The sequence below is a fragment of the Thunnus maccoyii genome, chromosome 24 (assembly GCF_910596095.1).
Source record: "Thunnus maccoyii chromosome 24, fThuMac1.1, whole genome shotgun sequence".
Classification (NCBI taxonomy): Eukaryota; Metazoa; Chordata; class Actinopteri; order Scombriformes; family Scombridae; genus Thunnus; species Thunnus maccoyii.
The window spans coordinates 17,568,007-17,589,908 of NC_056556.1; the positions used below are offsets into that span (position 1 = coordinate 17,568,007).

The window sequence follows — 21,902 nt, forward strand, 5'->3', positions numbered from 1 at the left end:
TTAAAAAAAAGGGGAATTTTCACTGGAATCATGATCTGTGGATTTGCTCGTAAATATGCACAAGTCTCCCACTTCAAGTCACAAGTCAAGATCTGTGAACTCTGACACACAAATTCTCACCATTGACCAATAGCAATCTGTCTGGACAGTGCTGACCTTTTGAGGGAATGGAGAGCTGAATAGTCCAAATTAGGAGGCAGCTATCGCGGACTGCTGCACAACAGATAACATGCTTTAAGACAATTAGACAGGAGTCGATGGTACCAATAGGAAACTGAACGTATTGTCCCGTTAGTGACGGAGCTAATGAGCTAGCTTACTGAATAAACAGAAGGATAGTTCACTCGTTCACTCATTCACTGCTCTCTACAGTAGACACTCCAGTATTTGACTCTATAATGAGCAGTAAATCGAGACCAGGAAGTCTTTTGAGATACATTATCTGCCAAAATGGTAGCGTAGCATACATATATTCCTTTATGCATGTCTTTAATCCAGTTACCATGCAGCAGATGTGTGGTCAGGTAGTATTGCAGCAAAGAAAAACTGTACACACACACACACAACGAGCTGGATCCAGCTGCTCATTTTAGCCCGAGGGCCCCGCAGCAGCTTAACCCGGCCATGTTCACGGTGCATGTAGATATAAAGTCAAGACAATTTATTTTTGTCCATTTCTTGAAGGTGTCATCCTCTCAAGTCTTTGTGCCAGTTTCATTCCCTCTGACAGCCTCATTGTTCTGCGTGTCCTTTTGAAAACTCCAACTGTGGTAAGAAGTGCTTTATTCTAGCCAGCGCGACGGGTCACTGGGAAGTTAAATCGGTTAATTGGTGCTGACCCGCGAGTGGACTGAAACACAATGCACGACTGACACAGAACATGCAGGACAGAATTCAGCAGGGACATGGAATAATGGGAATGCTGAAGGATTTTAAATGTTTTATGCTGGTACACAAGAAAACACATAAAATGTTTCCTTATCGCGGTTCTGAGGGCGTAAATCACACACGCAGGCTCCCTTTTTCACCCGTGTGTCCGACCTGTTTGGGGGCAACACACACAAATACACAACGGAGTCTCCTGTGAGTGGCGAGCAGCAGTCACGAGGAGAGAATGTGTGAGGGCAGAATGACACAGCAGCCATCTATCTCTCTTTCTCCTTCTGCTTCTTTTTTTTTCTTCTTTCCTTTCTTTCCTCTATCACACTCGTGCACCGCTGTGATGCAGAGAGGATGGAGTCTGTGTTATTATTTTTTTTGTGCAGCACGAGTGCCACAGTGGGTTGTTATTTTCTAAGATTACAAGATGGAGGAGAGAAAAACACAAACAACAGGATTAATATCAGTGTTGGATTTCAGGGAAACTGATCGAATTCATCAGCAACTGAGATTCATCTCAGTAGAATCCAAAAGCACTTTTCATCTTGTTTTCTTAGTAAGCAGTTCTTACTCTAACCTGCTGCTGTTGACAGGCATATGTCTTAACATTGACCCTACTGTTTGATGTTACAGAGGGTTTAATATATCTATTGTACTAATCAGTGTTCACATCTTCTATACAAAGAAACTGAACAACAACCGTTTGAATTGGTTTTGGCAAATTAGTTCATTCTGTCACATTTGTTGATACAGATATCGATTATTGGATATCAGTCCAATACTGACTCATATAACTGGATCTGGTATCAGGTACCATTATTTCAATAAATAACAACTCAGTAAATTAATATCTGTGTGTTTATTTGTTACATTTTGTTTTACAAAGTTAGGAAAGCAAGGTTTAAATCAAGTCTGATGTTGCCTTACACACAAAAGAGTGATCCCAGTCTCTTCCACACAGTGAGGCATATACAGCTCATTGATTAAACACAGGTATCGATCGGTACTCGGTATCAGCTGATACTCAAAGCTCAGGTATCTGTTCACAGTTTTAGCTTGTGAATGGGGTTGAAACGTTTTGAAATGGTTATGTTTATGCCTCCACAGATCTTGTCATCACCTCCGTAGAACGGAGGAGACAAAATGTTATTTGTGACGTTTTTCAAAACACATGACTTTTTAGAATATATTTGTACATATTTTCTTACGTTTCTCCTCCCCATCTCATGCGTCACATTGGGTTTTTGACACCTGCTGCTTGTGATCACCTTACATTTTAGCCAATATGACAGTAACATACAGTGTTAATTCTGCCAGAGCTTGAAGGAAATGAGAGATTTTCTCCCACACGGTTCCTTCTATATTGATGTTAAAGCTGAGACTGGCACTTCAATGTAGTATCCATTACTTTATTTCAAAACTTGTGTTGACACAATACTTCAACTCCTTTTAGTTTTTACTGCAGTGACACTATTACACTATGCAGCATTTAAAACTTTAAGTCTAATACATCAGTCCTCTCTACATGAATGTGATAATGTTCAGGTTTTATTTCATCTGTTTTAAAGAAGTGTTCTTAGTATTTTGTCCATCCCATTTGTATGAATTAGGCTGGACTAAATATCATCTCTCAGTATAACCCAACAAAGTCTGCTTTTGGTGTTAAGTTGATTATTTATATCCAGACTGACTCGCTGCAAAAACAGCAGTTGAACAAGTTTAAACTCTTGACATCACAAGCGATCTGAATCCAAGTTGACCGCCATGTCTCTTTTTGTCCCCTTCCAGCCACCAGACCCAGACAACATGCTGGGACCATCCCAAGATGGCCGAGCTCTACCAGTCTCTGGGTAAGACGCACACTCTCACACACACACACACACACACTAAGTTCTAATGAAGACATGGATTACTTGACTGTGAAACGAGCTGCTGCATCACTTCATAATACATCACAGCGTTGGATGAAGATGAAATGAAGAAATGATGAGGCTGTTAGTTTTGGTTCAGTTAGTGGAAGTAAAATTCATGATATAAACAGAGACATGTAACTGCGGTATGTCCTTCTTCTTCATGTCTTCCAGCGGACCTGAACAATGTTCGATTCTCAGCCTACCGAACAGCCATGAAACTCAGACGCCTGCAGAAGGCTCTGTGCTGTAAGTTCTCTCTGTGTATATATAGTTTATATCTCCTCTATGTGTCACATTGGGTTTTTGTCTCTTGGTTCAAGTACAATCCTCTCATCATGAGAGCTCATCTCATTGTTTTCCAGCCCTCCTACACTCCTCCTTTGTTCTTTGTTTTCTTGTATCACTCGCCATCTCTCTCTTTTTTTTTTAACTCACCTCATTTGCGGTGTTGTTTGTCCTCTCCATCGTCTCCCCTTCACTTCCTCCTTTGTGTATTCTTTTTTTTTTTTTCCTCCGCTCTCCCCCTCCTCCTCTTCTTCTCCTTACTTCTACCGTCTTTGCCTCTCTGCTCTCACAGTCTGTGCATTCGTGTGTGTGTGTGTGTGTGTGTGTGTCCATATGTGTGTTTACTCATCCCTCTCGTCTCTCACCGGTGGATCTGTAAAGTGTGAGCCGCCTACAAGCTGTTATGTGTGTGATATGTTGTAAGGCGTATAGCTGGCTGCAGCCGTATAGCACTGAGGTGCTATTTATGTTACAGAGGCTTTCTAAATATACAAACAAACAGGTTTGGTGATTAACCCTGACGAAGGCAGCACAGTTATTGAGGATCTTTCTTTTTTTTGTTTCTTTAACCCTTTGCTCGCTCTATTCCCTGCAGTATGCTAAGTGGGCATTTCTTTCTTTCTTTCTATTATTGCCGCCAGTTTCTTCTTATCTCTGTCTTCTACAGTCTGAAGAAGACATTAAAATGCAATGTAAAAAAGGGAAAAAGATAAAAAGAGGAAAAATGATATTACTGACAGATTTCTCCTTAAAGCTGCACTAATCAATATTTGTATATTAACAACAGATGGAATGTAATGCAGGGCTGAGTGATATATCAACCAAATTCATCTCATTAGAATTTTTGTTTTTGCATGATGTGTAAAATGTCTAAATTGTGAAAATCGAGTTATTACAACATGCACAAAACGTTTACTTTTAGTCAAAAAGTAACATAGACGGTGGCTGCTACGTTAGCCACTTTGAGTCAAGACAGTCCCGTAAGCTGGGACATGATTGGTTACACTACATGCTCTCTCTCTCTGCAATTTACAGGACTGCAGTGACTCCAGGTGGCTATTTTGTAGTGAATTTAATGGGAGTCAATTAAATGATTCAATTTAACAGGGGGACAGCACTGAGAGTCAACTGAACGCTTTCCAATCTCTACTTAGTTCAGTTTGTCCATACCTGCCAGGTAGCTAACGCTGGCCAGCCAGCAGCCTGCAGATATCAGGCTGATGACTTATGAAGAGACAAACACCAGCAGATCCATTAGTGAGCAGACTTTTCTGTCCTGTCTGTACTGAACTGATTATTAAACTGGATGTTATGTGCTCTAGCTGAAGCAGTAGCTGTGTGGTAGAACTGTATTTTATGTACTGGATAATGATGATAGCCTTGCATGTGATGCAGGTCTTTCATTAATCTTGCACGGTTGTCCAAAAAAATGACATTTCAATCCTGCATTTTGCAGGCAAACAAAAATCAATTAAAATTGTGAATCGATCCCAAGACCTCATCTGTCTCATGTTCAATCACAACAGGCAGCTCTAATAAAAAACACTGTGCACTACATATCCAGCACCAAACAGCAGACCCACAACGTTAGAAACTAGCTGATGAACATAGTGGAGCATTTAGCAGCTAGAGAGCCAAGTATTCTTCTCAGGGGACTGAACATGATAATGGACCTCAATTTAATTCAAGTGAACAGAAACATGACTCGATATGAATATGAATGTTGCTCAGTGTCTGCTGGATGTGTAAATGCTAACATGTTCGCCATATTAACTTGATAAGGTGATGATATGTCATGTTGTGTTGTGTACGGGCCCAAGTGGCCAAAAAGATCAATCAATGCAGCTTTAAGTAGAACCAGAACCTTGAGATTTAACAAAGTGATATTTACTTCATCAGTAGCATCATTATTCTAGGGGCGTCTCTGTAGCTTAGGGGTTAAGATGATAACTATGATGATAATAAAGGCATAAAAATGACCTCATAAATATGTAATTAGTTTGAATTCATTTGAATGTAACCCACATAGCTTTATCCTTCAGTAAGTTGTAGAGCTGATGTTGTTCCATTCATTCACAGCACATCTGTTGTCTCACTTGAGTAGCAGGCTAACGATACTGCTCCTCTACCACACCGAGAACTTTGAATTTGAACAAATCTGTACAGATTAAATATTTAATTTAATCCCACATTTCAACTGTAGTTCAAATTTCAAATCTATTGTATAGCAGCAGACCTAATCATCAATAATTGTTCTGTGTGCTTTACTGTACTTGTACATTAGTCATCACTATATATAATAATATGGAATGGAAAATGTGGAGTCTTTCTTCTGCTGCCCACCACAGTCTATGTTCTTGGATGCACAAAAGGGAAACAGCCGCTTTGCCAAAAGCAAAAGTTGACTTTTTAATTTTGAAAAAGTGAGTCACAAACTTGCAAGAACACATTTGAGAGGTTCCAGACTGTGTAATCAGAGCTCTTCTCCATAAAAGAATATTCAAAAACCAAACATATTCTGTGGAAAAATGAATGTCCAGTTTGCAGCCTTCACGCCATTAATCAAAGTACTGACATGTATGTTTGTAGATCATTTCTGTGAATTCATATGTAGACCTTCATCGGCCATGCCCAGATCATTGAAAGACCTCTTCTCAGTATTAACACACCTCTCTCCTTTCTCTCTGTCCTTCAGTGGACTTAATGAATGATTAAGATGAATAATGTGATACTTTATTGATCCCTGGAGTGAAGTCACCTTCTCACTACTGTCCTTGTAGCTGCATGGAGCTCAAGGACACTTTGAACATGGAGGGTTTGATCCCAGTTGGTGTGGTTGAAGGACAGTCTCAGCACAGCCTGCCGCCTCAGATATGCATGTGTCTAAAAATCCTCTTGTTGTCCCTCTTTCATTGTGTCTTCAGTGGATCTACTGAGCATGCCGATGGCGTGCGAGGTGTTCGACCAGCACGGCCTGAAGCAGAACGAGCAGCTGCTGGATATCTCCCAGCTGGTCACCTGCCTGACCAGTCTGTACCAGCGGCTGGAGCAGACCCACTCCCACCTGGTCAATGTCCCGCTGTGCGTCGACATGTGCCTCAACTGGCTGCTCAACGTCTACGACACGTAGGTGGAACACGCTGTAGACACACACACACACAGGAGTTTCATTGTTTGAACCAGATTTAACATGTTTTCATGTGTTTTGTTGGTTGTTAGTGGCCGAACTGGAAAGATCCGGACTCTTTCATTCAAAACTGGAATCATTTCCCTCTGCAAGGCTCACCTGGAGGATAAATACAGATGTAAGTTATACAAACTTGAGGGATTTTTGTTGGAGCTCCTATTTGTTGTATCTGCATTTCTCAGAAATAGTGTGTTTTGGATCTATTGAAATAAAATGAAAATCAACAGGCCTGCAAACCCAAAACATGTAAATGAGGCATTTGAGTTCTCTCATTCTTCCTCTGTCCCGTCTTTATCTGGTCTGATCCCTCTCTCCCTCTCCTCTCCTCCAGTCTTGTTCAGGCAGGTTGCCAGTGCCACAGGTTTCTGCGACCAGCGTCGTCTGGGCCTCCTCCTCCACGATTCCATCCAGATCCCCCGGCAGCTCGGCGAGGTCGCCTCCTTCGGCGGCTCCAACATCGAGCCCTCCGTCCGCAGCTGCTTCCAGTTTGTACGTGACACTGTCTCATGCAACCAAACACTCGTTCCCAAGTGTTTGGGCCTGAGTTTGATTTGACTTTACACAGTAATAGGGAGTGATAATGAATAGACTTCCTGCATGTCTATTTGTACCAGTGCCTAAGGCCATCCAGATGAAGGCCACATATTCCTACTGCCATGCCAAGTCCATGTGTTTGTTCACGTAAATCAGGTTATTTAAAGAAATAAACTGGGCTGTCAGTAAGCTTTCCAGAAAATAAAAGGCAAAACATTGATAAAACCAAGAAAAATAAAAACAGGAGAGGGAACACAGACTCCACTAAACAGGGTCAGAGAGAGAGTGTGTGTGTGTGAATATAAGTGTCAGGCAGGAGAAGTGAGTGACAGACTGCAGGGGATCAAACAAATGATCTCTGACAGCTGCAGAGATGTTGCTGGCATGGAAACATGGAAATTTCTGTGGATGGGCCCAGAAAAAAATCTCACAAGCAAATAGGGCAGAATGAACACAATATATGAACCTACCTGCAGATGGCTGTTCAGATGAAAAGAGCGTGACAGCGCAGAACAGCAAGGAAAAGAAAGTCACCAGCTTTTCAAAATCAGAATCAGCAGCAACATTTAGAGCATAAACAGGTAGCAAATACAGCAAACGCATCACACTTTTTTTTTCTCAAAGGATCCCAGTAATTACAATCTGACTGGATTATCCCTGATCTCAGAGAGATGATCCAGCATTTTTCATGTTTCAAGTCCCTACTTTGGACATAGAATTGAGCTCTTTTTCTGAAATTAGTGTAAAGTAATTGTCCTGTGTAGGACAAAGGAAATATTGTGGAAATTAACCCTTCACTAAACTACTCACCTGAGGCCTACCACAGCAGGTCTGTCAAACTTTGGATTTCTCCACATGCCAAGGCAATGTGCATGGAGCTGTATTCAGAGAAAATTGATGGTCACTGACTAGAAATGAGAAGCTGCTTTTGTTGACCTCTGTAGACAAAGGACCCATTGTTTCAAAAATGACTACAAATTTCAAGCAGTAAATCTGGTGCTGTTATCATTGTAAACTGTTTATGTGCTGTGTGAGGATGGAAAGCTTGACAGCTAGCAACAGAGGTGCTCAGCGACGAGTCAATTGAGCACCAAATTGCGATTTCTGGAGATAGTCATAGTCCCAGACAGTATTTGTCATCTCATGCCTACTTGGTTTGTTTGTTATGACATATTTCACACACACACTGATTGACATAGCCACTAATACAAGCCCTGATGTCGTATCAGAGCTGTCAGTATTAAGTTTCGAGGCTGTAATGGCCTGGTTGATTGTTTGTACCTTGAAGCATCACAAACCTTTTCAGTGGCAATAGATGGAATAAAAAGTTGAGAAGTTAGCTTTTATTTACAGTGATGATGTAGTTTAAACAAAGTCCTTTTTAGGTTCTTATGATCCGTGTACCTCAACACACATCACAGAAACACACACATGCTCACACACTCAAAAATGCACACCCTCAGGCGCACACACCAGGTGGACTATCTAATCTCATCTAGCCCTAAAACTGGAGACAGCTTAGCTTCATTCCAGCCACTTCCTCTGGGGAGTCAGGGTACATGTGGGCGAGACAGTAAGAAAAAAAAAGAGAGAGATGGGGGGGTCAATTCCATGAAAACTCCGAGACCCCAGAGTTCCCAGAGTCCCTGCCGGTGGGAAAACGATGCATGAAGTCTCTGATTATTTTTGTTTCCTGTCTGTTCAACTCTTTTATTTATATATAGACAGGACTGAATATAAATCTCAAGTACAAATAAACACTTAAAAGATAAAGTTAGTGATATTCTACATTTTGGTCATGTTTTAAATTCTACAAAAAGACAAAAAACAACAGTGTGTTACTTTATCGCTCAATACTTTCTGACTTCTCTACCCCATCTGTGGCTATCAGCTCCAAGCCCATTGGCTCCTATGTTAATATTTAAAAACAGCTCACAAATATATAGTTTATTTTTTAAAAAAGCTCAGTAATCTCCTAAAACACCAGGTCAATGTAGTTTTTAACAAACCTTACTCAAACAGGAGAAAATAGTGCATTTGTTGGGGACTATTTTCAGCTGCGGATTAATCCACATTTAGTGCTTTAGTGAGTGTATCTGACAACAGGTGTGTGTGAGACTGAGTCAAAATCAACTGTTTGGGTAAGTGTATGTTCATGGTGATGAAGGAACATGTCACCATGTCATTCATGTGTTTTAATAGTGTTTGGATAACAGTGGAGCTCTACAGCACAGAGGAATAAAATATATATCAGGTTTTGATACACTGAGACACACAATACTTGTTAGTAAATCAATTCATAGTTGGTTTGGCTCTGCAAATGGGATTTGCTGCTAAAAGAGCAAATATAGAATATCACCAGATTTATCCTTTAAGTAAGGATGGCAGGTGCAGTGGTAAAAGTCAAAGTCAAAGTAAAGTGTTTGCTGACTAAATCGATAATGTAACATTCAAGGTCATTTTTTACCGCTTCCACAACCAAAAAACATCATAACACATCAAATATTAACCAGAGTTCTCTCTCACACTGTGAAACATTTTTTAAGTTTTCATTCTCACAGAAACACACAAAAAAAACACACACTTCTTCAAACAAAGAGAGGATTCTGACTCATCACTAGCAGATAAGATTGAAAAATATTTCCAACATCTTTTCTGATGATGAGTTTTTTTATCATATTGAAAGCAACTTTGACTTTTTGTGTTTTCAAACCATGCTTTCTATAACTGTTTTCCCAGGCCAACAACAAACCAGAGCTGGAGGCTGCCATGTTCCTGGACTGGATGCGTCTGGAGCCTCAGTCCATGGTGTGGCTACCCGTCCTGCACCGCGTGGCCGCCGCCGAGACCGCCAAGCACCAGGCCAAGTGTAACATCTGCAAGGAGTGTCCCATCATAGGCTTCAGGTCAGGAGAGTCATACAGTTGCAGCACATTCATTCTTTTTTCATTTTACAAATGTACTTGGCAAGGCAGTTTTATTTGTAAAGCACGTTTCATACACAGAGGTAAAGTCAAGATGCTGTACAGAGAACACAATGCAAAGTTACAACAACACAATTGGAAAAAAGCAAGATAAAAGAAATAAAATCTATATAGAAATAAGAAATAATTAAGAAATAAAATAAGAGTAAAAGAATAAAACTAAATAGATAAAAAAGATTTAAAATAATATGAAGACCTTAAGTTTTAAAACCATTTATTTAAAAGCGTTGGGGCCTTCCTGAGACCATCAGGCAGTCGGTTCCAGCGCTGTGCTCCATCATGACTAAAAACTCCTTTTCCTTGTTTAGATTTTGCCCTGGGCACCACTAGCAGTTCACTCCCCAGTGATCTAAGAGGTCTCGCAGGGTTATATTTCTCAAGCATATCAGTCATGTATTCAGGGCCAACTCCATGAAGAGATTTATAAATTAGTAATAAGACTTTAAAATAAATTCTGTGGTTTACTGGCAGCCAGTGTAGAGATTGAGGAACTGAGGTGATGTAGACTGTCCTTTTGGTTTTGGTCAGAACTCTGTTGGAATTTTGAATAAGTTGCAGGTTCTTGATGGTCCTTTTAGGAAGTCCTCTCAGAAGTCCATCGCAGTAATCGATTTTGCTGTAGATAAAGGCATGAATCAATTTTTCCAAATCATGTTTTGTCATAAGGTCCCTGACTTTGGTTACATTTTTAAGGTGATAAAATTCTAATTTAGTTGTTGCTTTGACATGAATGTTAAAACTCTGAGTCAATTAAAACACCAAAGTTCTTAACCTGCTCTTTTGTTTTTAGTGCCTTGTCCTAAATTAGAGTGTCATCAGCATAACTATGATAGACAAGGGTATTGTTCTGAAGGATGTGGGAGCATGTATAGGTTAAACCGAAGCGGGCTGAGAATTGACCCTTGAGATACACCACAGAGCAAGGACATGCGTTTTGAATTATGGTTCCCAATGGCGACAAAATAATCCCTGCCCTCCAGCTATGATTTCAGCCATTTTAAGATTGTTCCAGAAAACCAACCCAGTTTTTCAGTCTATGTAAAAGTATACTGTGATTGACGGCATCAAAGGCTGCACTAAGGTCTTAAAACACTAAAATTGACGTCTTGCCTGAATCACTATTGAAACTAATCATTTAAAACCTTTATAAGAGCCGCCTCAGTGCTGTGATTGGCATGAAAGCCTGATTGAAATCGATCAAAATAGTCATTTAAAATTAACAAGCACTGATTTAAAAACTGCCTTCTCTATAATTTTGGCTAAAAAGGGTAAATTTGAGATGGATGATGCATTCAATATGTTCAGAACATCAGTTTCAGTGGAGTTACTAACATTTTTTAAAAAGTTAGTGGGCAAACTTTCAAGACAACAAGTGGATGAATGACGGTGCTGTACTGTTTCTAATAAGCTATCTCTGTTGATGGGGCTGAACTCTGACATCAGGACTGGTTTCCTTGAGGGTGTAATTGGGAAGGAGAAGGTTTGAGCTAATCTCACGTCTGATACCGTCAATTTTATTTTCAAAAAAGGACACAAATTCATCACACTTTTCAGCTGTGAGAAATTCAGGAGCTCTCTTTACTGTAGCAAATAAAATGCAAGCATCATTTTTCTTTTTGTTTATGATTCTGGAGAAAAAGGATTGTCTTCCTTTGCAAACTGTATCGTTGTAGGAGTGGAGCGTGCCTTTGTAAATATCATAGTGTATTTGAAGTTTGGTTTTACGCCATTTGCATTCAGCTTTTCTGCGCTCTCTTTTCCTCAGCCTTACACTTGGATCATGTCTCCAGGGTGCTTTTTGTTTATAATACTATAAATATTTCACCGTTGTTGTTTTTTTTGCTGAGCATTAAGGTTGAAGAGTTCCACACGCAGTCTACCTCCTGAGCTGCTCATCTGAATATCAAAAAAAGAAGAAATGAGCAGAAATTGGGACCATTTTGCTATAGAGCATTATATTATTCATCTCATTACATAAAGGGCTATAAAACACAGAATTAATTTCATTTTCAATTTAGCCTAAATTGAAACTGAATGAGAATTATACTCTTGTGTGGTGCAGCACTGAACCTTTAAGTTTCTAGAGTCAGTAGGAATGAACCTGATTTAACTGCACACTGACATCTTTTGTATAATTCTAAAGTCTAGACCATGTATCAGCAGCCTTCCTTTTTAATAAAAATGATTTCTTCTTTTGTATCTTTATACCTCACCATATCTATTTTCTAATGATTGAGAGCAAAGACATTGCTTTTTGATTAGTGAGATAATATAGAAGAGTTTTTCATTTTTAAAGTAGTGAGCATTCTTGTCCCTGTAGTGTTTTTCCTTATTTAAAGAGGAGGAACAGAGAAGCAGGATTCTCATATTTCTCTTCATGTGTTGCACACACGCGCACACGGGAATAAAAGTGAGATGGTTCACTAGCTGCACAAAGCTATTCTCTTTATCATGACAGCCAGTGAAGTGGTTCCTACATGAAGCTTCAGCATCTGTTCAAAGAAGCATGGAATTAGTTTCATATTTCTTGCTTTCTTTTGTTTTCTGCTCATCTCAGGCGTCATGCCAGAACCGCTCCTATGAACAGATCTCTTCTTATGTGGCACGTACAAGAGATTTTAAGAGAACTTGATGCACTCATTCATGTCGCAAATCCGTGGGTGACCTTTTGTCCCGGGCTTGAACAGATATTTCAGATAGTTGACAATGATGAGAGAAACGTGATGAAACCTTTGATCATCAATCACAAACTGGGGTCTTAGATCTCACTGTGAGAAACATCCATCGATGGTCGATTTAGGGCTTTTGCCACCAAAGCCAGGCTAAATTCAGACATTTAAGACTACATGCTCATCATCAGAATATTACATAAAATGACGCAAAACACACTTGTGAGGTAGCATAATTCCACAGCCACTCAACTACTCCACAACAAAAACATTTTCTGTGCCTCAAGGTCACTTTCCCACACAAGCAATCCTAGTGTTAATGTTAGCATGCTAAGATGGTGAACATGGTAAACATTATGCCAACTAAACACCAACATCATGTAAGCATGCTGATGTTAACAAAGCACCGCTGTGCTGTCCTCACAGAGCAGTTAGCACGGCCTTGTTTAGACCCATCTCACACTGTGTGACACAATGAACTTGTAAGATTATCACTATCACACAGTGTGAAAGCACCATGAGGTTGTTAAGGTGCTTTATAGCATCTAACTTCACATCAAACCAATCCCTCTTAATTTCTGCCACTGTGATGATTTTGTAATTGTTTCGGGCCCCCTGTTACCACTACTGACACTGCTGATCTCCAACAGTAAGTTGTGAAGCTCTGCAGTATGGAATTCCTCTTTTTACTCTTTGGGAACATTTTTGTGAAGGAAATTTGCCCACAAATGAAGCCAAACATAGCGGTTTAGGTTGTTGATTATACTAATTATAACATTTCATGAATGTGCTCCTCCTAAAGTTTGTGCAGTTAAGAGGGTTAAGAAGACAAGAATGTACAAGGTTCATTGTGCGCACAAGACTTATAAACCTTTTGTTGGGTGTTGTTATTCCAATAAAAACACATTTGTTCCATTAGTTTGCTCTCTGTCACCACGGTTGAGCTCTGGCTGTGAAAAAGCATGTGGAACTATTTGTCGGCTTAATCTAATTGAGCAGCTGCAGCACAGTAAAGCAGCCGACTTGTACATATGAATGATTGATGATATGATTATAATGATAGAACTGTAGTCGCATTTGGAACCCCAACCTTTAAAATAGCATTGAAGCCCAGGAGGGCTGTTTTTTAAACTAAAGGTTGGGACCTGTAAAGGGAGGTGTGTCTGCTCCATTGTTGGTGGGCCCCTCCATGACAAGAGCAGTGATAAATTTTAATGAAGAGTCCCAGGGCCAGAGAATAAATTTCTCATTTAGGTCCTGGGCTGAAAGAATTTTAACTACTCCTACTTTGGAGAAAACAGAGCCGTAAATTTTGCTCCTTTATTGATTCGCTCCCTTTCTTTTCCATTTCTGTCTCTCTTCCTTCCTCCCTTTTCCCTTTTTGCTCTTTCTTCTGCTCTACCCTGACGTCTATTTACACTCTTTTCTCATCACTCTTCCTCCTTTGCTTTCTTGACCTCCCTCCTTCGCTCTCTCTCTCTCTCTCTCCACAGATATCGGAGCCTGAAACATTTCAACTATGACATTTGCCAAAGCTGCTTCTTCTCCGGTCGCGTCGCCAAGGGACATAAGATGCAGTACCCCATGGTCGAGTACTGCACTCCGGTATGAATATATATTTCTACTCTGCTATGTGCAAATGAAATGTAAATTTAAAACGGTGAAGATGTGAATTTAAGGTGCCAGACTCACTGAAAATAGTTTCTCCTCTCCTGGTTATGACATGAAAATCACTCACACTATCAGATCTGCTAAAACTTCACCCCAATAAATGAATATTGCACAGACTGGAGTGTGCAGATGTTTTCTTGCCATCGTATCATAGCTCCTACACCCTCAATAAGCCGTTATTTAATAAGCAGTGATCTTTGTATAATGGATGTCCTCCAGTTATTAATGCTAATAACCCTGTTTACCAACTAAGATTCATATCTCCAACAAACATGAGTGAAATTATAATATATATTATATTCTTATAAAAAAAAAAAATTCTGTCACAGTTTCCCAAATGTCTTGTTAGATAGTAGTTTGCTATCACAAAACAACAGAAAAGTAGAAAATCCTCACATTGAAGAAGCTAGAACTAGTGAGTGTTTGGCATTTTTGCTTGAAAAAAATGAAAATATTAAAAATATTCTATATGTATCTTTTTTTTATCCACCCCTTTGTGATAGTCAAAAAATTTTAAGTTTTTTACAGCTCATTTTACAGCAGTATTCACAGTGTTGATTAAAGTTGCACTAATCAGTATTTTTATATAAAAGGAGTAGTTGCACAGTTTGGAAAATTCACTTATTTATTTTCTTGCCTACTCTTGAGTTAGCTGAAAAGATCAATACCACTGCACACAAAATATGAAGCTAAACCCAGGAGATGGTTAGCTTAGCTTAGCACAAAGACTGAAAGCAGGTTAAACGGCTAGACTGGGTCTGTCAAACAGAAATGTCATGTTTGTGGTTCTATGTGGAGTTCTGTGCTTTAACTAGATTTAGAGTTAATGGTGGGTGGTTTCTCTTTGACCGTTCAACAGAGCCAGGTTAGCTTTTTCTCCTATTTCCAGTCTTTGGCTAAGCTAAGCTAATTGGCTTGCTAGCTCTAGCTTAATAATTAATGTACCAACATGAAAAATATATCAATCTTCTCATCTAACTCTTAGCAAGAAAGCAAATGTGTGTATTACCAAAAATCTTCAATTCTATTTTTAGAATTTAGTTTTAGCAGCTCATTGTTTTGGTTTTGCAGCCCAAAACTTAACTGTTTTGTTTCAGTCTTTTAAATCTTATCAACCCAATTTCCAGCAGCAGGCCACCAAGCCACTATACACTATTTTGTAGGCTATGTGTATTTTTCTCAGTAAGAGGAGACCAAAACTGAGCTAAACAAGTGGACACAAACATGACTCCAAATGAATGATAATGTTGCTCTGTGTCTCCTAGGTGTGTTAATAGGCATCTGTTTGCTAACAAGTTTCCACTTCCACTAACACCATGAAATGTGAATGTTGTGCTTACAGTTTGTTCTGCTGCCCCGAGTGATAATAAACTATTGTTGCTTGTTTAAATTCCTGGAATATGACAGTACCCTGGTGTCTTTTAGTTGTGTTTCTCCACAGTAAACCCTGCTTCAGTGCTAAACCAAGAGCTTTCCTCTGGTGTAGCAGTAGACCTGAAGCTGTATTCTAGTGAAAAGAGAGGGTTAAACAGTGATGTCTTCAGCCCAGGCCTGAGGCTAAAATAAAGACACTGAAGCTCTGGCTGAGAGTCATAAATCTGTTTCCTCTTTCTTGTAACTGTAATGGCACACTCAGACCTGACAATGAGGGCATTAACTTCACTGACTGGACGTGTGAATAAAGTCAAAGGACTTGAAATAAATGAGCAGCGTTTTCTAAAAGGTGTGTGAGTGTATGTGTGTGTGTGTGTGTGTGTGTGAGCCCCACTCCCTCTGGAGTTAACAAAGCCACCTTTGTGCCCCGTCTCTCTCCAGACTACATCAGGGGAGGATGTCAGGGACTTTGCCAAGGTGCTGAAGAACAAGTTCAGGACCAAGCGCTACTTTGCCAAACACCCACGCATGGGCTACCTGCCTGTCCAGACCATTCTGGAGGGAGACAACATGGAAACGTGAGTATCTCTCTCTCTCTCACAGACACATCAGTTGTGATTGATGCCTCATATTGTGGAAGGATGTGAGATAAGGTAGTTTGACATTTCAAGAGTCAAGAACTTTGAGAGGAAATCACTGAATTTTTCAAATAAATCTAGAATTTATAAATATAAATAGAGCCTGACTGATACTGGATTTGATCAATTTGATCTGGTATGTACTTAACAGGACAATTTACGGTTAAATAAACCACTGGGTCTTGTGCAAGAACTAGTGAAACAGCTGAGCCAATTACAGTGGAGCATGACAACAATAGCTCAACAAATGGAAACAGCTTCTCCAAGAAATCCTGATGTTTTATGGATGTAACATGGAGATGTTATGATGATCTCAACCCACCACTATTTTATTCACAATTCTGCTGTATATCAGTGATCACATTATATCTTCACTGATGTCATACAGCTGTATTTGCACTGTCATACATTTCAAGAGTAAAACATTAAATTTCTGTTTCCAACATGTCCTTCCTAAACAGACAGAATGGTGGACCAGGCTAGTGTGTGTGTGTGTGTGTGTGTGTGTGTGTGTGTGTGTGTGTGTGTGTGTGTGTGTGTGTGTGTGTGTGTGTGTGTGTGTGTGTGTGTGTGTGTGTTTGTGTGTTTTATAGCAGCCCGGTGTCATTTGCGTGTGATTCAATCAAAGTGAGCACAGTAACAGTCACGTATAATGCCATCTCTGTCACACATACATATCAGTCCTGCTGCCTTCAGATGCTGCAGGGATTTAATAAAGTGAAGGAGCGGCTTTTCATACAGTATAAACTGCTGCAACAACACATAATGTAGCACATAACATTAAAATGTTATATGCTACATTAAATGTTATTTTAGAATAATGATTTAAAGGCATCCTCCGGTTAGAAAGTGTTTCATTAAAACAGTTTATTCAAGCATTATTCTGTTATTGCTGCTCATTCGCTCTCTTTAGTCTGCTCTTGTTTACACAATCACCAGATCGGCAGCGGAGTGACGTTGCACCAGAAAAAGATGTGGTTCTGTCACATGTTCTCAGCACAACATCTAAGACCCAATTTCCATCAAAATACCAACAACTCATTTTGTGCCACCTCTCACTTGGAACACTCCTCTTGGAGCAAATGTTATCAGAGGCCCACTGTCTCTAAATGACCTCAACCATACAGTATATATGCTATTTCTATACAGTAACTTCTTGTTAATTATTGGCTGATACTATATACCTACTATAAGCTAAAGTCAGTATCAACTGTTCATGATTATCGGAATCCAGTTACCCTTAACACCGCTATTGACTAAAGATACATACAGCAGTCAGCAAGCAAATCAATAATAATGTATGTATTGGCACCTAAAGAGGAATGAATGTCTCAGTGTTATTCAAGGCCAACTGTTCAATACTGTAGAGCAGATATGGATATATGAAATGTAGTGCTGTGAGAAGCTTATTGTCAAAGAAAGAAGGAACCCAATATTTTAAAGCTTTTATACAGTTATGGTCTGTAAGTGATGAATGAAAGGCTTATATGAGTGTTTAAACATGTGCACACACAAGTCTACACATGCACTCGGTATTTTTATATAGGATTAATGTGCTGCTGTGAATTATGTGTCTGTGCTACAATGCAGCAATGCACACACACAGCTTTTATATTGTGTTTGTGTGTTGTTAAATACCTCACATCATATGATTGCTGTATTATTCCTGAAAAGGTTTGCTCCTTTTACTGACAGGTCAATCAATAATCAATAGCTTATCAATGCTGATGGTTTGTGTGTATGAGCGCCCGTGCTGTACCTGTGCACAATAACTCATATTTGATCACGCTGTATTGTTTGTGTCAATCTGGTCTCACAACTCCCCCTGTTGGCCCCCCGCTGCTTTCCATGCTTTAGCTCCCATCATGCCTTGCTGTGCTGTGTCCTCCCACTTCCTGTGTCATCATCTCACGTTTTTTTGTCTTGCAGTCCTGTCACTCTGATCAACTTCTGGCCCGTAGACCATGCGTGAGTACCTGGCTTGCACATGCACACACACACGCACACACACACACACAGCACCTGTACATTCTCAGTCTCATGTTCAAATATTCTCTCTCTCTTCTCTGTTCTCTCTGTCAAACATGATACATGATTTCCTTCTCCTCTGTTAATCATACACACATTCTTTCTGTCAGTCTCAAACACACAACACACACTCACCTCCAATCATTTCATACTCATTGTGTAGTGTCATGTTGTTTGTAGTTCTGGTGGGTTCACATCTCAACAGTTTCTTGCTGCTGCTTGACCCCACATCATCCTGCAGATCTGTGATTCACGATGAGTCACTCCACTGATATTAAACATGCTGGTAGCCTTGTACAATAATGACATCATTGTTAAAGGGCAGGTTGACAATTTTCAAGTCTGTCTTCGAAGAATAGTCAGATGCCCATATGAACACAGTTTCTTACTTTTGGATCATCCTGACACTTTCCTGGCTCTGAACAGATAAAACTTCACAACGTCAAGGTGCCCTTGTAAAGGGAAGTTTTCAGGATTTTAAAGAGTCAAATCCTAATTTTTCAAGGACTAAAACACTGCAGGAGAAGTTGTTCGATCCTTAGAGACTCCTGGTTAATGATCTCAAAATACTGATCTTTCCCTCAGCAGACGAGGTGTGAGATCTTAGATCCAACATGTCTTTTGAAGTAAAGGCAAATGTATTCCAAGCCGGGAGTACAGGATACAAGCAGGGAGCTTATTTACAGAGCATCTCACACCGCCACACATCTGTGCCTTGTACTGTCGCTCCCCTCATAGCTCTCCTGTGGATTCATGCTGCTTGTGCATGTGTGCGTGTGCATCAGGATTAATGAGTCCCTCCCGCTTGGATTCACGAGCTCTATCTCTCTCCTCCTCTTTCTGTTTCTCTCTCACAGGCCTGGATCGTCCCCTCAGCTCTCACATGACGACACACACACTCGGATCGAGCACTACGCCAACCGGTAACACACTATCTGCATTCAGCAGCGGCTTCTTGCAGCATAGGCTCATTGTGTTTGTGAACAGGACGCGGGAAAGTAACCTTCCCCGTGCTCTACTTTCTGCATTCCCTGCTGCTGTCCTCAACCCTACGAGCGTTGCAGATAATGGCTCCTCCAGAGAGCTCTCCCAGACACCAGGAACATTTTGATTGATGTGATTTGGAATAATGAATTTGGAGAAAATGCTAAAGCGCAGCACACTTCCTGCATTGGGATGCGTGTCTTTCCCCCGCTGTGTTCATGCAGCCGCTAACTCACGGGGGATCAGTTGTCCTAATTCTTTGCTGATGCAGTTCTGGGGAAACTTTCGGTCAACATTCTCATATTTATTTCACTTAATAAATCTAAAAGTTGAGCACAACAATCATTAAAGAGCTTTGGGTATTTTTAACGCTGTTAATCACCAATTAAAAGAGCTTTTACCTTGCAAAAGTCAGATTATTCCCCACACACCACGGTTTGAAATTCACAGCAGATTGATGTTCAAATCAATCAGCAGCTTTAAGTAATTTGTTTTCCCTCCCCTGTTCACAACCCAGTGAGTCTATTTTAGTCATTTAGTGTGAGTAATCTTATTAAATGCTAACAATGAAGATGTGAAGCTACCTTTCAGGCACATGTCATATCCAGTCAGTTTTTTCTTGTTTCGTTGACAGAAGCTTTAATATAGAGGACAGTTCATGTCAGATATCTTCTATACAACACTGACGATTGAGTTGAAGGTACAGGAAACTTGATTTAAAATAGTTTTTCTTCCAAATCTGTATTATGTACTGTGCAAAGCATTTGACATCACAGAAAACAACACAAAAAAGATATTTCTCATGGAAGTCCATATGTCAGGATGGTATGGACGCTACAATTAGATGCAAATAAAATCAAGAGGATCATGATAATGACCTCAGAGCCTCACACAACAACAAATCCACATGTCTAAGGTTACTATGGCAATACACAAACATAGCACACAGTGTGATGCTTAAGCCAGATGAGCCTCAATGACCAGAACAGAACATTGATGGAACACAGAGCATCAATAGGCTAAACCTGAAGACTGAGACCACTTCAACAGCCCCAAATGCATTACAAAGTCTGTTTCACCATGCGTGTAATTGAGACAGGCAGAGAGAGAGAGAGGCTTTAAGGTGCTCCTAAAACAGCTGTAACAGTAACACGTGTAGATAACTCAATAGATCATCACTCATTTCATTAGGAAAAAAACTCTGCTGCTGCATCGCCTCCAGAACTAAATTGTTTACCACTGAAGGTAGTTTTGTATCCAATTCTGCTGAAATTGATGTTGCACACAAACATCTCTTTTCTCTGTCATTTGTAAAAAGCTACTCGGTGAAGAATTTGTTCAAGGTACATGTTTCTGCAAAACCATCTGAGAAGTCGTCCTTGGAAACTGTTTGGAAAAGGGCAGGCACTTTCAAAAAAATACCTGGCAGGTGATTGGATGAACCATCTGTCTATCACAGCTAACTTCAACCAATCACATCAATGAACCATATGATGTAGTATTGACTGACAGTTTATGACATTTCTAAGAGTTAATGTCACAAACATAATTGACATCTGTTTAGCCACAAATTCATAATTTAGTGTTTCCTGTACCTTTAACAGCAAAAACAACTCATTCTATATGAATATTTCAGTTATTTATGGCTGTATATGCCAGTGCTTTGAAAGACGTTTATGCACGATTGTTGATTATTTTGAGATGGACAATGGGATACCTTGACAACAGTTTTTATTATTAACATTTGACATTTTATGTGAATATTTCCTTCAAGTAGAAGACATCACTACATGGAAGTAAAACAGTACTCAAGCTAACTTACAGCCAGCAGCAGTGTTGGTTTTAAATGCCAAATGTGCTGAAACTAATTCTCCAGTTCAGTCAGGTAATAATGAAGATGAAGAATGATGTAAGGCTAAAGTAAAATGTCAAGATATCCCTTTGCATACTGTAGAAACTGAATTTGTACACATGATAAAGTGATGCATTGACTTTTTGGTGAATAAGCGCTCTGCAGTGAGAGTCCAGTATATGCATATGCTAATGCATTTGAGGTGTTGCTTGTACCATTCAGTGCGCCAGCATGTACGCTCCAAAGCCTCATCGATACTGGACTCAAAAGAGAGAGAAAACCCATCAATATTGTTGTGGTGCCACACTGAGTCAATCAGAGCTTATTCACCAAAACATTTCAGTGTTCTTCCAGTTTGCAGTGATCCCAGAAACCCACCGCTGAGGGACAAGAAGCAGTCAAATCAATCAAACAATGAGTCAATCAAGCAGTCGATCAATCAGTCATTTAATCAGTCAGTCAGGCACTGTTGGCATTCCTCAGTGGAGTCCGTGTGAGGTCTGAGCCACAGGCTGAGTGTTTGATCCCTGGCAGAGTGTTTGACACCACTCACTGTTGCCTTGAGCTAACCCACATTAATACACACCAACACATACTGACGGACACACACATGCTGAGTCACACTCCCAGCTCCAGGCCCTGTTCTCTCAGCCAGCCCCTGTCGCGTCTAGATCTAGCGGATTCCAGATACTATCCAGCAGATTAAAGGAAGGTGGTAGGGTGAAGAAGTAACATAATTAAGCCTTGGGTGAGCTGATGGCTTCCAGGACGCGAGGTTATCTCTTGTTTCTGTAGCGCACAGCAGCTTATGAGTACAAATACACCTGCCTGGGCAGATGCTGCTTAAATGCACACTACCCCAAAATCTCGATAAATTCTGGGCAGACACTCCGACCATCAGGAA

At 40.1% G+C, this 21,902-nt stretch overlaps 1 protein-coding gene across 9 annotated transcripts in view; it reads left to right on the plus strand.

Moving 5' to 3' along the window:
• Positions 1–21,902, plus strand: part of dmd (dystrophin) — a 320,772-nt gene that overhangs the window by 285,216 nt on the left and 13,654 nt on the right. For all 9 annotated transcript variants that reach the window (XM_042405326.1, XM_042405321.1, XM_042405323.1 and 6 more), the window contains 10 exons: positions 2,668–2,729; positions 2,964–3,038; positions 6,002–6,203; positions 6,297–6,382; positions 6,596–6,753; positions 9,538–9,704; positions 13,945–14,056; positions 15,938–16,074; positions 18,064–18,102; positions 19,020–19,085. In XM_042405326.1, coding sequence (XP_042261260.1) covers positions 2,668–2,729; positions 2,964–3,038; positions 6,002–6,203; positions 6,297–6,382; positions 6,596–6,753; positions 9,538–9,704; positions 13,945–14,056; positions 15,938–16,074; positions 18,064–18,102; positions 19,020–19,085 — 1,104 coding nt within the window. The remainder of the gene's footprint in view (positions 1–2,667; positions 2,730–2,963; positions 3,039–6,001; positions 6,204–6,296; positions 6,383–6,595; positions 6,754–9,537; positions 9,705–13,944; positions 14,057–15,937; positions 16,075–18,063; positions 18,103–19,019; positions 19,086–21,902) is intronic.